The sequence below is a fragment of the Harpia harpyja genome, chromosome 17, assembly GCF_026419915.1.
Source record: "Harpia harpyja isolate bHarHar1 chromosome 17, bHarHar1 primary haplotype, whole genome shotgun sequence".
In the NCBI taxonomy this organism is placed as follows: domain Eukaryota; kingdom Metazoa; phylum Chordata; class Aves; order Accipitriformes; family Accipitridae; genus Harpia; species Harpia harpyja.
Window position 1 is genome coordinate 4,550,935 of NC_068956.1, and position 17,708 is coordinate 4,568,642.

The 17,708-nt window shown below is 38.6% G+C and overlaps 1 protein-coding gene across 9 annotated transcripts in view; it reads right to left on the reverse strand.

Annotated features, from left to right (window-relative positions):
* Window positions 1–17,708, reverse strand: part of TENM4 (teneurin transmembrane protein 4) — a 599,338-nt gene that overhangs the window by 172,410 nt on the left and 409,220 nt on the right. For all 9 annotated transcript variants that reach the window (XM_052812175.1, XM_052812176.1, XM_052812174.1 and 6 more), the window contains 3 exons: window positions 11,214–11,384; window positions 6,029–6,243; window positions 300–510 (listed from right to left, as the gene is read on the reverse strand). In XM_052812175.1, coding sequence (XP_052668135.1) covers window positions 300–510; window positions 6,029–6,243; window positions 11,214–11,384 — 597 coding nt within the window. The remainder of the gene's footprint in view (window positions 1–299; window positions 511–6,028; window positions 6,244–11,213; window positions 11,385–17,708) is intronic.

Genomic DNA, 17,708 nt, shown 5'->3' on the forward strand with positions numbered 1-17,708 from the left:
AAAACCAACCAACAACCAAAAAAACTAAATAAAAAGAAGATTAAAGGAAGAAAATGAAACAGGGAATTTCAAGCTTGTAATCCATCTTTGGCACTGGGTAGAATCCCATTACGGATATAGTTACTGAAAAGGCCTACAAAATATTTAGGGCCTAACAGTATTCAGCCTGTTGCTAAATACATTGCCTATAAGCATTCTCTCTGAAACCACACAAAGCTACCATGCAATTCGAGTATGTGCATTAACACCTGGCCTCAAGGCATATTTAGGAGTTTAGGAATAATACAGGAAATCCTTACCAATAGCGGTAGTAAGAAAAGAAACCACTTCCGACTCCTTGCCATCATTGTAGAAGGCTAAATGCCATATTCCTGAATCTAAATACTGGATAAACCCTGTCTCATGGCTGGACAGGGGCACAAAAGCTCTGTGTTGCCGCTGAGGTCCTTCTAAGCTTCTCGCCTCCTGTGTCAGTAGACGTCTTCCATCAAGGAGCTCGACAAAGTCAAACTGAAACATAAAAAAGAGTGATGTTTGTGTGTATTTCAGGCTTCCTCAAACTTAGTCTCTTGCTCTGGGTTTGTCTTGTGAAGGAGACAGACGTACTTCGCATTGAGCATTAGAAACATACATCTACAGAAGCATCATAAACAGGATTTTCTCTGGTAACTCAAGTATGTTCCTGGACCACCTGCAAGTAACCATTTTGGAAATAACTAGTATATGAATGTATTTTTCCGTAATGACATGAATCAAGAAATCATCTTTATTTAGAATGTGACTTGGGGCATATTGACCCTACTGATGTGTTCTCATTCTGTAGAAACATAGGCAGGGAAACGTGAGGTCCAGGGACCATGTCTAAATTGCACTGTAAGTATGATGATAAGAAGCTTATTTGTTAGCTTCTTTGTGTCTTGGCTAATAAGGAAAATAGACAGAAAAAATGTATCTAGCCTAACCGGGTCATTTGCCAGAATTGCTATGGGTCACCAAGGAAAAGATAAGAGGTATCTGTAAGTAAATTCTGGTAGGGGTTTTGCAGAAGTATTTTCCTTAGCCAGCAAGGGTTTTATCTTAAAGCAATAGCAAAAGTGGTTAAAAGACCATAGAAGATGAAGATGGAAAAGAAATAAAGTAACATACAAAAGTCCCATTTATGGGGTGGCTTTTGGAAGTTTTCCTCAAAAGGACGTATTTAATTTTTGCCAGGGTAACTTAAGCTGAACAACTGCTTTGATTTTGCTACTAGTATTGCAACTACCTTTAGTTCCCTATTTAAATAACTGTCCACTGACTTTCTGCAATAATTGTATTTTGTCAGGTAATATATTAATGGGATGAGTCAGATACAAGCCTAGCAGGCATCACAAATGTGAAGTGAACCTTATCTAATCTGAGTTTTATCGTGTGTTTGGGTGAACAGGATATCTTGCGAGCAGAATCCAGCAGTTGAGGCACAGCTTAGCTTTTCTATTTCCTGACTCCACTTGGTTTTGCCTTTCTCATCCAGTTGGTCAAATAAGCTTGTTGTTTTGGGCAGGAAGAAGGAAAACAGGCAGAAGGAAACAAAACCACTTATTTTTGTATCAGTAAATGTTGCTGCACTGAATGGTTGCTGAGTGTTGGCTGAGTGTGGCAAAAATGTTTAGGCTTCCTAACCCTTTTGAATTTACTGTAGCGAAATTTGAGTGTTTCTCTTATGTTATTAAGTTGTCTGGTATGGTCTTCAAAGTCAAGCAAGATAAGAACTTGATGACATGTTCTTTCCTCTGCAGTCATTGCTAAGTTAAAAAAAATTAAAAGTTTTTATTTATTTCCAGCAACATTTTGAGAAATAAGCTATATATGACATAGCTTGCACAGGAAATGACAAAATTTGTCTCTGTATTTTTAATTATTTATTTACATGAAATAAGTTTTGAGCCTTGCTTTAATTTTTTTGCTATATTTCTATACACAGATCTCTCAAATTTGGTGCTGAAGTGTCCTTTGAGAACGTAAAAGCTGGCACACCTGCAAAGGGCATTCCTTTTGGGCGTATACCCAAGTTAGCTTTGTCAGAGACAGTTTCTGTTTCAAAAAAATATAATGTAAATACAAATTATAAAAATATACAATATAAAAATATAAAATCTAAAAATACATAATTAAAAATATAAGTTTCTGTTTAAAAAAAAAAAGATTTAGTGACTTTAAGTTTAAGAGAATACTAGTGAGAGGTTGGTTTGAATGACACTTTGTGAGCCAGGTATTTGTAGCCACTCTGAGGATGAGCTATGGCCTAGGCTGATTCCTCATCGGGTCTCAAGGTGGCCGTGACTGAGAAGGGCAGTGACTGAGAAGGGCAGTGACAGAGGACATCGCGGTGCTGTCTGGTTGCTGAGAATGTCTTAACGGAGTTGAGTTTGACTGAGGAACACATTGGCCAGGTGTACCAAAGAAGTAAAAAACAGTAAGAGAAAAACCTACTTATTTCCATTTCCATTTTGGAGCATGATGGAACAGATTGACTAGATTTTTAAAAGGTAACTGCAGACACCATAGGTAAAGTTCATCTCCTCAAGTGCTGACATCTCTGTGGCAGCTTGAATTAGTTTTCTAGAACCACTGGATTGCAGTCAAAGAAAGAGACACTTCTAGAACGCTATATCTGCCTCATCCTAAAGTTGACAACTAAGAAATTTCCCGTGAATTGTGCCTTACAAGCATCCATTTCTTGCTACATGCTAGATGTAGATGCTTAAAGCTTAGTGAGATGAAAACAATTTCGAGGCACCCAGCTACGGTGAGCTGCTGTTGTTACAGTCCAATCTGGGTTATGCTTACTTGGGGCTTCCTGCCCAAAGTAAAAATTTATTTTTATAAAAATTTGCAACATGCTGCTGCGGATGTTGATGACTTTGCAAGCTTACCAGTTACTAGTTGTAAATATTAACTGAACCACAAATGGATTGTGCTTTATTGTATTTTAATACAGTCAGAGATTTTTAATATGCAATTAGAGTTATTGCAAGCAAGGAAATTGTAGATAAAATACCATGTTAGTCAATTCAAATTGTACAAATGGAAAAATGCCTCCCACAAGCTATGATGGCCAATCCCTAAAATCTATGATTTAACAAAATTTGGCCTAGGTTAAAAAGAGTTTAAAAAATGATTTGATCTAGGAAGATTCAATCTAATAGACCATAATAAAATTGTGTAACTTTTATTATGATTTGTTGAGAAGAATGAGAAGAAATGCCTTTAGTTAACAGTAAACTATCTTAGGCTTCTGCAGGATCTATTTCAAAGACTACAGAAATTTGGACCTTGCACTTTTTTCCTACTTATTAGTGCCCATGTTTGTTGGCAACCTCGACTAGAAGACAGATCACCACAGGCACAGAAAGTTTCCCAGAGAGAATCTGGAATAGTTTGTTAGTTTAGCATGGATAAATATGACTTCTAACATTTTACCAAATTCAGGAATATATGCTAAGGGTCTACAGCCCTGGGATCAATTCAAATATCTGGAAAAAGAACAGACCATGTTAAGGCTCACACTAGAGAAAATGGATTATCTAAACAGAAGAAATATCTCATTATCTAAAACAGAAGAAAACATGATTATCAGCTAGAATTTTACTACTGCCATCAACTAGATGATAGGCTCAGGATAAATAATTGACCCTTTATTAAATTCTTCCAGGGGAGACTGTATCAATGCTCTAAGCATACATTTTGCCAAAGTCTTATTTATGAAATTCCTTACAAAATTTGGAAATATAAAACTCATTGGGTAGATTTATGAGATGCAGCAGATAGTCTGGATTATGCAAAAGAAAGATGAGATTTATGTAATATGTATTAACTATGAGAGACAAGTTTACAATTTCAACACAGAAAGCAGGTTACCTATTTAATGATTCCTAAGACTAATAAACTATAGTGAGATTAAACATCATATAAAAATATATAGGAGAACAATGTTTTAATTGACAGCAGGTTTATAAAATAATAAATCTAGGAAAAGGGATAATTTAAAAATGAAATTAAATATTAACAAGTAATAAATTGCTATTGATTCAATATCTGCAGCTTCATTAAGTTATTTCTTCAGAACAGGGTGGGTTTTGTGATCTGTTTCTATTAGTGTACCATGATTTTTATTGTTTGAATAAAGATGTCCCTCTGGTCATTTTTGGTGATGTTTTGGTCCAGATGATGATTTTTTTGTATACTTGGCAGCTCTCAATTAGTGGCTACACAAAAAGCAGCAGTTACAAGGATTCTGAACAAGTGCATTGCCTCCTCCAGCATATAATATTGACAAACATGTGCCACATCCCACATTCAACATCTCATTCTCAGCTCAGGCTTCAGCTGATACACAACCATGCTGTTTTAAATGGGAAATGTCCCAACACTGACAAATCACTCAGAACATCCCAACAAAAATGAGGTTAAAGAAAATAGAGCAGAAATGGTGAAGTTGGTGTGGGCTTCTTAATTGCTTAAAACATTACTATGGTTGGGTGTAGTGCCCTGCTACACTTACTTACAGATTTTGCTTTACATTCAATAGACTTGAAGTTTATGTGTTAAATTTTACATTTGTTATTTAAACAATTGAAACTATTCATGTAATAACTCCTGTTCCATAACAAAAATTAATAATGATAATAAATAAGTAAAATCAACACAGACTTCTGATCTACAATTAGTATTAGGTGACCATAACTTGAGTTTTTAATTAAATAATACAGGAGTTTTAATTTTTAAATGTTTGAATCTCCACGTAAAAAGAGACTGATTAAAAATTGGCAATAACAGCACTACTGTGTCACTGAATTTATGAGCTGCTGATCCTATTGAAATATTTTTATTCTGCAGAAAAGCAGGCAGAGAAAGTGTAGATTTATGACACCTCTTTGACATAAATAAGTTGCAGGTGTGTTAATATGTAGAAAATACCATATTACCCAGAGAGATTATAATAAACATATTTGTTTGTTCAAAAAGAAAATAGAGGCAGGGTGTTTCTATAAATCTCAAGTAGTTGTGTTGGTTGCTAGGCTTTTCAGTTAATAGTGGAGGGCAAGGGTAAGTTACAACATTAATATAAACCTGCTAATACTTTGATAACTTGCTGATGCAAGTGGGAGAAAGATGCTTTGCATTGCCAGTGAGAGTTATGCGCTAATGTATTAATCAATCTGGTTAAGAGCGGCTTAGAAACTGAAATGGAAAATAGAGAAAATAATGTACAAAATCCTTATTTAAGGGGATGGTTCTTCAGAGCTTTTCCCAGAAAGCGATTTCTTGATATGGCTTTTGCCAAGGTGTGTCAAGAAAAGCAACCGCTTTCATTTTAATCCTACAGAATATTAACTATATCTTGATTTCTGCCTAAGTAAGCCGGTGGCTTTCTGTAAAAACTTGATTTTGTTTGGTTATACACCAGTTACTGGGCCCTGACCAATCTCAGACTAATCTGACAGTCAACATGCATAAATGCCAAGAGTTGGTTCAAGGCATTTCAGCACAGAAGACAAAAGTGAATCTTGCTCCCATGAGGGTGAGCGACTGGAGTCTTGCTGCTCTTACCATGAGAGGGGAAAGGCAGAAGCTGAAAGAGGGAGACAGACCTGAGATACACGAGACTGCTTAAGAGATTATTCTTTCTGATGTAGTTTGAGTGTGGCTGCTGCTGCAAGGGGCACTGGATGGAGAAGGTGATATCTCATGCTGCTAGGAGCAACCAGCTGATACCCTCAGTGACCACCAGCCCTCAAAACTCTTTTCTTCCTCTGGCAGCTTGCTGCCTTAGGCAACTGCCTGCTTTGCCTGTGCCTACAGCCCACCAGGTTAATGTGTGTAAATTTTGCCATTGTCACTTGATTATCTTTCTCTGGATAGATGACCTTTAACATCTTGCAAGCGTGCAACAAATTCTTGAAAGAAATAGCTGAAATAAAACAATAAGCTGTAAGAATATACATTTTAAGACCACTATTATTTAATTGAAATGAGGTCTCATTACCTGTGTGTGTGATGGCGGGAGGCCTTTTCTGCCGTAGATGCCAACCAGAGCAGCCTTTCCTAAAGACACATTGAATTTCAGATGCACAGGGTGGTCGATGAACACCTGAGATCTCCAAAAGATACCAGGAGGGATCTTCTGTGTGGCTCGTCTGCCAACATCAATTTCTCCAGAGTCTATAAAACTGTCGTCTGGAAAGAAACTACTGGGCTTTCCTGCCAAAACACAGGAATAAAAATCTTGGATTAGCCTTCGATCCTAAAAGTAATGCAATCATACTGGTATCTCTGACACTGATCTTGAGAAACAGTCTATTAGTGTCCTAGGTCTTCAGAGTACTTTGTCTAGCCAATCCATATGATTATGGGAGGAAAACTGGCAGGGTTACTCCTGGCTTCAGTAACTGTTTTGTTTGAAAACATGAACATGGGAAGAGGAACCTGGAGAAAAATGGCCTTTTGTTTAAATTGTAACATCAAAGAATGTGTAATTACATTCTGAAGATAAGAATAAATCATCTGACATATTATATCCTAAATGAGTATAAGCTCATGGATGGAGAAGTCATCATTAAATTAGCAAAGAGAAGTGTAGTAAGAGTGAGGTAGACATGTGTCACAGAAAGGAGTGGTAGCGTGGAGAACAGCAGCATGAATGATGCCTAAGTGGGGAACGGAAAATGTTTCTCTATTAAATTAATTTTTGACAGTGGTAACAGTATTTAAAATTTGTTCAACAGTCAAAAAAAAGATAAAGAAAAAAAAGGACTTAGAAAAATGAAGGAAATCATACCCAGCACTTGAGTAATATCTACTAAGAAACATGAGAGGTTTTAATTGGGTTTCAATAGAATCTGTAAAGTGTGTTATGATTATCCATCTTCTTTCAGAAGACAAGCAAATGGAGGCATCTGCTTCTTAAAGCGACTACCAGGTTGGAGATCCTGGGTATCCAGATGGCAATCAGTACATGCCATAATATCCAAGGGAGTCAGCAGAGAGCTCGGCATCCCTGGAAAACACATCTGAGAAATTCCAGGTTAGAAATTCATACACAGTTCTCAAAACTGGTGACCGCTTCAAAAAATCTGGACTCAAACGAAGCCCAGGGAATGAGGGGCAGAATGAAAAATAAAATGCCAGAATGTTGCCTTTTCAGCCTTTGCTATAAGCAGTGGCCACAGCTTTACCTGCAGTGCATAAAGATGGTGAAGGAGGCAATTGCTTAGCAAACAGCCTTTAGTTAAGGACACTTCTAGTTGAAAGTATGCAGTAAAGATTTGGCTTTAGTAAGGAGAGCATCATGTCACCAACAAGGACTAATTATTAATTTTAGAAATTCAAATAAATTTGTTATCTCATTTCCATGCCATTACAGCACACTACTCTGTTTCACAGATCAAGCAATTCTAACAAAAGGAGAAGGAAACTTTCAGGAACATACAATCTTTTGTAGGAAAACCACATTGTGAGATTTTTTTCTTCTAGAACCTACATTTGGGAAACGGGAAACAAAAATATCTTTTCCCACGCATCATGAATTCAAGTCAAATAGTCTTAGAATTTTTAGAATTTACTTGCCGTGTTGAAAAGGTGATTGGTAGAACAACCTTTCATTTTATTGTTTCAAATTATAGTATTTCCTTTAATATTATATAACATTAATTACAATATTTCCTTTAACTTCTCCACATACCATCCCAACATAAACTCTCCAGGAAAAAAAGAGATGTAAATTGTTAGCTGTCTCTGAAAAGCCATATAGAAATTATATGCATATTAACTGTTAACAAAAGAAGTCCCTGAAGGTGTTTCTTTGTAGGATGGAGAATTTTTCTCTCTTCTTTTTTTTTTTTTTTAACTTATGTAAAACTTTTTAGCAGAACTTTTGGTCCCAATAATACTAACCCCTGATTTAAAGTTAGCAGCTGCTTAAGTACGCTGTTGGAAAGGGACTTGATGGCATGTTTCATTTCTGTGCTATCTTTTCACAGAAGTTTTATGCATACAAGCTAGAAAGCAAAGGCTATATACATGTTCATAGAAAAAAAGCTACTGGTAATTTTATAAGATCCTCATTTATCTTTGTTCATCGCAATCAAAAAAATACAGGGGGAAAATCTGCTGACTTTTTATCCTTTTTTAGTCAAAGTGTATATTAATAGAAATAATCAGAAGCAGCTTAGGTAAATGGACATACTTTCCGAATAATTTTGTGCTGATAGAGTACAATTGTACAATGAAAATCAACTAGCTTGATTCTGAAGGGGATTACTTTATCAACTGGATTGTTAATATTTATTTGGCATACTAAAAATTACTTTTCATACTGTCAGGATTAAAGGAAACAGTTCCCATGTCTTCATGCAAAGTTTCTTATTCCATTATTGTAAGATGAAAAGATTCAGAATTCTAGTAAAAAATAGCTAAAAACATCACATGTTTTGGTTTAAATGAAGGATATATTTTCTGATTACTACTGACATGTTTTATAGATTCTTAGAAATTCAGATGAAAACCTAAAGTATTTGATATGCACCCTGATTGTTCATTAATAAAGATGGTACATCGGAGTGATCAGGGAAGGTGAGAATTTAATATGATAGATGTTGCTATGCAAGAGAGAGCCTGGAGAAAATGAGCACAGTATGTATTCTGCCTGTATAGAGAGCAGTGCTTGCTCATGCGAACAAAAATGCTTCTGTGATTGCAAAAGACAATTTCACAGAAATAATTGTTTGTACACACAATTACAAAGTTTGTTTTCTCTTGGTGGACAGTTGTATGTCTGAGAAGCTGATATCCTAAAAGCTGTTATATCATGTTGCCAGCGGTTGACATTTATCCTCATACAGAAGTCCAAAGAAAGGCTCTCTTCACTAGGCTGAATTCTGTCCCTGATATCCATCGTGTTTCATCAGTTTTAGCTTACAGTAAGATCAGGCCATATGGACTGGATACTTCATGAAGAAAGTACAATAAGAAAGCAATTTCAGCTTCTAATCAGAAATTAGGTTTTAATCAGAATATCTGTCTCCTTAAAATTAACTTCAGGTCTGAATTCTTAATTGGGCTGTCAATTACTTTGCTCTTTCCACACATTACCTTGAACTTTTTAGTTGCCGTAGCAACTATTCCTAATTTATTTGGATATCAAAATGAACTATTTCATTTCAGGCCTTGCTGAATCTGCTTGTATTTTTGACAGCAACGTACCCTGACTCATGAAAACACTTAAGAACACGCATTTCTCTGACTTCAATCGCAGTTAATTACATGCTTAAATATAAGCATGTGATTAAGTGCTTTGCTAAACAGCGATGGGCTTAAACACAGGTAAATGCTGGGCTGGAGCACAGCCACAGATGAGAAGGAATGACTGTTACTGAGAATTGGCAAGATGTTGGTAATGATTCACTCAGATCAGCTGTAAGGATATTCTAACACATTCCAGCCTATTTCATTGTGATCAAGAAGACTTTCAAATACATTTCAATCCATTTTTAAAAAAATTTCAATCACATACATTCTGGTTTAGAATAGCAGCCATACAACGCTGCTAGTCCAGAATTAGTTGCATAGTCACCTGATGGGGAGAGAGATGCATTTTAAGGCTGGGCAGTGTTACCTCTGCAATAAAAATGTTGTTCTGATGTGCTTTTTTAGTCAGGACAAGATATTCTCCTCTAAAGCCTACAGATTCCCCAAGATCTGTATGAAGCACTAACTCGAGGGGTCTTCTAATGATATAACTAGGGTATTTCCCAGATTTCTCTTTTAGCAGAGCTTTTTGGCAGCAATTAAAACTTCCACTGATGTCACTGTAAGCATGGCTGAAAAAGAAATCAAGTGGAGGTCTTTGATTTGGATGGCAGCTTTGGATACATCCATTTATTTTCATTTTGACTTTTAAAAGGAAACAGACAGATCAAAACTAGATGTTTCAAAAATAAAACATATGGCAAGTTAGAGGGGAAAAAAAAGGATCTGTCATGAAGTATTTTTGAACACAACAGCAGCGATATCTGCAGCTTGCTGTACTGGCTAGTAAGGTTTGCTGAGAATAACCTGCTGAGCTGATTTTTCCTTATAGCAACTTGATGTCAGCCATCAGTTGCTAGTAAATACACTGTTTTAAGGAACACACATAATTATGGCCTTTACGTGGACTAATAAAGACAGATAAGCTCTTAAAGAAAGAAATGCTACAATTAATTTAAATTAAACATGTAAACATGGGCTCTCAGCCAAAGTCTAGGGAACTCTGTGGAAACTTTTGAGTTCAGTAAGTTGCCAGAACAGTAGCATACTTCTTATCTCTTACCCACAAAACTTCCTCCCCTAAAATAACTACCAAAAATAGCCAATGACATCAATTTTACTGGGATCTGTTAACCTCGTATAAAGAAGCTTGACACACAAACAAAAAAGCTTTCTGAAAATTCAAATTTCGCATTTCTCCAGCTAAGTCTTGGGAAGGATAAACCACCTCTCCTTTGCAGAACTTACAGGTACTTTTGGCAGTGCTGCCTCTATACAAAGCACAGAAAGATGTAAAGCTGCTGGATAATGCACTGCTGAATTGACGTCCCATCAGTTGCTTCTAATTTCAGTTAAAATTGCAAGCTGTCGACATCATGATACTTTGTGGAGACTAGGCCTTTTACCTGGCTGCTTTTGCAAAGAGATGGCCAGCTCTGGAGTGCCAAAAGTCACAGTGTAATAGCTCTTAGTAAATATTTTGGTCCTCAAAACATTTGGTACTAGGCGGCAACGAGTAGGCAAATCCAAACATTTTTCTACTGTTGTAGAGAAAGCTTGATCCAATTCTCCAGAAATCGTTTAATTTTCAAGACACAACTTTTTCTCATGAAAACAGCCACTCGAGGCAGGGTTTTCATGACGGCCTTCTGTAGCCTGTGAGATATGGTACAGATGGTTCTGCCTTGAGAATGCCTTAGATGTGTGGTGAGGGTTGCACACAGTTTTATCAGATTAGCGGACATCAGAAGGGTATGAAACTTAGAAACATACGGAAACAAGACCAATGACTACTAGCTCTAGACGTAGAAGACTGGAAAAAGCACCTGATGACGGCAGCATTGAGGGTAATGGAACATGAGATTGGATGGCTGGAGTTCAGAGGCAGACAGAAGACTCACAACATGGACACACACCAACCATACCTTCACTGGTTCCTTTGCCTTTCCTGTCAGGTAACTCTAACCCTGTGCCCCCCGAAGGATATAAGGAGACGTCCGTTGGCACTGGCCAACTGCTGGCTGTGTCTTCCGTGATTTCATACATCTGCCCTTCCATCGGCTGCAGGTGCCAGTTTAGGCCAAACAGGTGCATGGCTGTGGTGAGCAATGAGAAAAGTCATCTTTTTCTGTTTGGGAGAGTTTCAGAACTACAGGGACAGTTTCTAAACCCTTGCTTCCCTGCCTTATTAGTGGTCATTGCTTTAGGACAAGAACGGGATTAATGTAATTAGACAGCCCCTGCTGCTTCTACCATACCAACTCCCTAAGTCTTTCCACCCACTTAAACTTGTTTTGGATCACCTGTACCAATCCATTTTGCTTCTTCCAGTAGAACCACTCCTGACCCGTTGTCAGCATGAGAGAATAACCAGGCACAGTGTTTCAGAAAGGTCCCAAGGCTGGGGTGACAATGCCGTGAACACAGAAATACAAGGAGTATTATTTATCAACATGCCAACAAATACCAGGAAACCGCACTCATTTGTTTTGCTGTATTCATAGCATATTATATAAGTTCTTTTTTTTTTTTTAACCCACCAATTATACACAGAAGCTCTTATAGACATCTCTGACAATTCTTCCTGAATAAGACCAAGTAAAAACTAAGGCAATTTAAGATCCATCTTGCACACATGCCTTTGTGCTCAGCACCAGGAATGTGAGCGACTGACTGAGCCCTCCTTAGTACAACTCAGCTTCTCCTATTCAGATCAAAGATACATCCTCAAGATTTGAAAACAAGCAGCACAACTTAGATTTGTGTGATATCAGGGTGTAGCGCTCTGTAGGTTTCTGGGCCATGCAAAGTCATCCAGTGCACACATGAATCTATTTCAAGGCATTACATAAAGACAAGTGAAGTTAAGGAACAAGACAGAATACTTAAAAAGAAAACACATGTATGAGGAGTATGGAAAAATCATATGCTTATATAACTAATACTTGCCCCTTGAAAATATAAAGCAAAAGAATGTGGCTTCCCATATCGGTTCTTCCGTCCCCAACATAAACATTTCATACTCAATCAGTATCCAGTTTAGCTTCAGGCTCTAGACAGCTAAATAATCTGATATTTGCTATACTTGGAATGACGTTTCTTTTTTAAGGGAACGCCTTGATATTTTACACTATAATTTCTCCAAGAAACTGTACAATGGCACTAGCATCACAGTCACTTACCATAAACAAACCAGCAAAGAAATAGAGCATTTCCATTGCCTATAGTTCTCATTTTATTCACAAAGATACATCTGAGCTTGGCAAACACTGTCAGGAACAAGTGGTTAGTTTATTTAAGCCTGTGCATCAGGAACAATGTTTTCAAGAGGATTGAAAAGTAATCTGAGTAGTTCTCCAAAACCAGCATGTTTAGGTAATTATAGGAAAATCAGTGATTTTTTCCCTTCAGTCTCAATTAGGTCATCTATCATTTACTAACATGAACAAGTTTGTCTTTGCACTACTACAACATCACAAAACACAATGAGAGCAAAACTCTCCTTTTACCACGTAAGCGGGGACTGGGTTTGTTAACAAATTCTTAACCATTAAGAAAGGAAATACTCTCCTAAAACTCCCAAACAGCAAGAAAGCACAGCAAGGAAGGTCTCCTGAGGACCTGTTTAAAACTCGAAAATTGTATACAGGTACACATACCAAGAAGGAATGCCACCAACACAACTGCTAATTCAACCAGGACACTTTAGGCAGAGGGGCCAGTATTTTCATCTGAAAAGACTATATTTACTTGGCAGAGAAACTGTGCAAGGGAAGAGAGGAAATCAGACTGGGAGCAAGGAATTTGCATCAAGCATTTGGCATTGCTATGCTTGCATAATACCTTTGTGTTTATATGGCCCTCATCATCAGAGTGCTGGGGCACTTCATAGCTATTAACCTCATAAAACCTCATCAGGTAGGAACCTCTTCTTTCTACTTCACAGAAAGGAAAAAGAGAACTACAGCAGATTAAAGGACTGACTCAGTTCACTTGTTTGGGCATTAAAATGTGGTTGTATGTTAATTCACTTAACTTTACGCTCACAGGTTCACAAGCCCTAACAGACATTTCATGCCCCCCTCTGCCAGCAGTTTTCACGCTAAACTCAGTACTGGATGCTGCCTGAGAATGCCATCCAGGCTGGAACCTCTCTCTCCATGGACCAGAGTGTTACCTGGGTGCTGCTGAGCTGTTCCGGAGCTCGGGGGCTTAGGTGTTCTGAGCACGTGCAAGTTCCCACGTTTAACCACACGGATGTTTGTAGTTCCAAGCAGAATGAAAACTGTACTATTTGCTCCTCCAAACTCAAGCAATCCTAGACAGCAAGCAGTCCGGATGCCTCTGCTGGCTCTGAGTGCTTAATCCCAACTCCATCTACCAGATGTCTTCATATTACAATGACTTGCATGAGCTTATACTGGGCATCACTGGTTCAGGCAGGAATTGAGCCAGTGGTTTGGTTTTTTTCACTACACCATTTGACTTGCTCTGTCCTTTGGATATCACAGTCTAAGTGCCACACAAACTCTTAGGAACACATTGAAAGGCCATTGTTTCCCCAAAAGGCCATTGTTTTCCTGAAAGGACATTGTTTCCCCTCCTCTCCTTAGGAGGAAATTGCTGCTTGTAGATCCTTATTTACTGCAAGAAAAGAACTCAGCATTGGTTTGGATGTAGTGGGAAAGCTATGAGCACTTCTTTCAGACACGTAAAATGCATTTAAAAACACCTGAGAGGAGATGTCTTATGAAGGGAACAGCTTGCTTCAATGTAACGATAGAACTGGGAGCCTGGAAGTGCTGTGGCTTTTTTGCACATTATCCATCCTCCTGAGCAAGTGAATCAACCATTCTATGTCACCATTCATTCCTAAATGTTTGCAAAGTGTCTTACAATGTCCCAACATAAAAAATATGACAGAATTATCTGTAACATAGATACTGTGTTATCACAGAGAGATAAAAGGCTTGCATTAATATGTTAATTTTTGTCTTTGGTTAATAGATTTTGTCTAAAGTAAAAAGCTTGTTGTGTACATTGATCCCATCACCACATAGATCATAGAATCACAGAATGGTTTGGGTTGGAAGGAACCTTAAAGATCATCTAGTTCCACCTCCCCTGCCATGGGCAGGGACACCTTCCACTAGACCCGGTTGTTCAAAGCCCCATCCAACCTGGCCTTGAACACTGCCAGGGATGGGGCAGCCACAGCTTCTCTGGGAAACCTGTGCCAGTGCCTCACCGCCCTCATAGTAAAGAATTCCTTATATCTAGTCTAAATCTACCCTCTTTCAGTTTAAAACCATTACCCCTTGTCCTGTCACTACAGGCTCTGGTAAAAAGTCTCTCCATCTTTCTTATAAGTCCCCTTTAAGTATTGAAAGGCTTTAAGAAGGTCTCCAATGACGACCCACGAGAATGAGATCTATGCGCACCATGCATACAGAAGCGCAAAAATCTGAGAAACACAGAGAATTATTCGAAAAGCATTTTGATTACTAAGTGGCTTGAAAAGAATTCAGAAAACGGAGCGCAGAAGCTTGGAGCTAGTGCTCTATTCAGGGTTTCTGATTTGTTGTTTCTAAGCACAAAATAAAAGCCTATAAATATTCCCACCCATAAGGCAAAGAGACATCATGCAATTTCTGCTGCAGGTAGGTAATAACCGCAAAAGCCTTCCTGAAACCAGAACAAAGAGTCAGATTTACTTTGGAAACATACTCTGGTAGCAGGTAAGTTATTAGGAAATCACCTGATTAAGTGTTTATCATTACTATCTTCCAAATACCAATAGTGTCTGATTGGCAAGCTGGCGGAAGATTCATTCTTCTGCTTGCTCCCCCTAACTGCCATACTCGTGCTAAAAAGTCAAGTAGTAACAGCAGTGGATGTTTTGGGTCTCTACATCTCAGTGGGATGTACAAAAACTGTTGATGCACACAGTTGTTTAAAGGTTTTAGGAGAGGCACAAATCAACCTTGTTCTGTGCTAAATTGATGCAAAGTTCTTTCTTGTGGGGGAAAAAAAAAAAAAAAAAGATGACCATAACCAGGGAAAACCCTGGAACTATGGATGAGAGGCACAATCATATACTTTGAAGTGTTAATGTTCCTAAAAGCAAAGTGAAGCTGTAAAAATAGTTCGAGATTCCTGATGTTCTCAGTCTCCAGGTCAATGGAACCCACTGTTGACATTTTCTCTGGCTTTTTTTCCCCCCCTCTGCTCAGCTAGATGTAAGATGTGGCTCACAAAGAGCAAATGCCTTCCTAAAAGCCCCCATGTCCTTCTACCCCTCCCTCCCCAACATGATGCTCAGTAGATATTCAGTTATTGAAGGCTCCCCATGTATTAAAAGAGCACACTGCAATTAACAATCATTAAAGTGTACCCTTTTGTAAAATACCATGTAGCTTTCACTGCCTAGGAAGCCTCATGACATGCTCTTTGCAGAAGCTTTGGTTACATTTCCCATGGCTAATAAAACTCTTTGTCTGCCTTCTCTTGGAATGGAAACACCACTTAGGGGAAACCCTGCATGTGTCCTCTCTGGGCTGTTTCAGCACCAACAACTTAGATGATATAAAGGCATCTGGGGCTTCTGGCCCATTATGCTCATGTTTTGACAGCAAGTCTTTGACTTGCACAACCTTTTAACTGTAGCTAAGTGCTAGCAAAAAGTGCCCTGAAACTTGCTGAGTGGGTAACAGAATTTTCTGTGGCAGAATAAGCCACCTTATCCTCAGTCCTAAGTCACCTCTGGCTGCCTTCTTGGTGGGGAAAAGAAGGAAGCCAAACTCCAATCCTTTCAGGGTTTGATTACTTTGCTGAGTTCAGCATTTCAACTGTGGCAGCGTGATGTGGCTATTCATTTGCTGAACTCAGATTTACTTTAGCAAAGCAAATTTACAAACAGTTTAGCATCAGCTGAGCTATTTAACCATCCAAATAAATCAAAGTTCATACTGGTGGAAACAAGTATTCAGGATTATGTTTCTTTAGGTTTTAATACATTATCTCTTTCTGTATTGCAGTATTCCTACTCCATAGTTGTTTGTGGAGGCCATAAGCAACATTAGCTGATGCTATTAAGCCAAATAAAGAGGAACATCGTTTCCAAGTTTGTTTTGAAGAGCCCCAGGCTTTTGGGTATCTTTGTATTATTGCCACTTGCTTATGACACAGCAAAACGCTAAAGTCAAAACAACTTACTCAGCGGAGTAGAGAACAAAGAAACTGGTACAGCACTTAGGATGAAAAAGGACAAACAAAGATAATAATTCACATGGTCAACCAAATGGACATCTCTTGGGACAGGTTGATGGAGCGAAGGAGTTAGCAGAGAGAGGCAGATGATTGTGATAGATCACAGGGAGAAGAAAAGACAAGACATGCTTACTGAAGCATATGAGACCCCCACAAACCACACCACTCAGCAAAAAACTGAAAAACACACTGCTGGCCCTTTATTAGCTTGTTGCTTTTCCCAAAGCAGCAAGCTAAGTGTAATAAATAACCAAACCAATCAATTATAATGTTTGAAATTAAGGCTACGGCTGAAGCTACCAGCTGCTTCGATAGTGTTTGTTAATGCGTTCTCCCAGCGGCTCACAGGCTCGGCTGCTGCCTTCTCGCCTGTCCTCTCACAGCTACGTCCTGCAGGTACTGCTGCTGGCCTGGTGATTCCTCACCCGGGGAAAGCTCCTAGAGAAGCTAAGGAATGAATAAAATAGCAACCGTTTTACAGTTAACAACTGATCTTGCCCTGAACAATGAACAAAGAGTTTCTCAGAATGGGAGCTCAACAAAACAACAAGTTAATCATCACCACCATGAGTGTGGTGCACAGCCAGGATTTACAGCAAGCGCAGAGAGTAAACGGCATGCAGGCAAGACAGAAAGTCTTTTGGGCTTCTCATTTGAAAAACCTAGCCAGTCTCTTTACGCTAAGAATGCTCCATAGTTTGAATCCGTATTTATCTAAGGATGTCAGTATCTTTTGCATAAATAACACAGGGGAGCGCACAAGCTTTGGAAAAGTCAGGCTTCTCCACACAGCCACTCCACCCCCCTCAGCTCAGCTGTACTAACACTGGGCTCAACCTGGAGAAGAGTTTGGCTCCACTACTTCACTGGTTTCTACAAGCACCTCACTGCACTGGTGACAGCAAAGCCAAAGCCAACACAAGCCAAAGGACCACTCCTGGTAGGGAGAATGGTTTTCCAAAGCCCCTCAGTGCAGCAGGGGGAAAGGAGAAAATGGGAAAAGACAGTGTGAGAAGGAACACCTGTGAGGCACTGATGCCATAACAAACAACAATAAAAACGAGAAAGAAAGGGGAGGAAGGTGAGAAAAATACAGGATGAGAGAAACTGAGAAAAAGAGAAGGTTAGGAAAGAGCAAAGGAAAGCTAAGG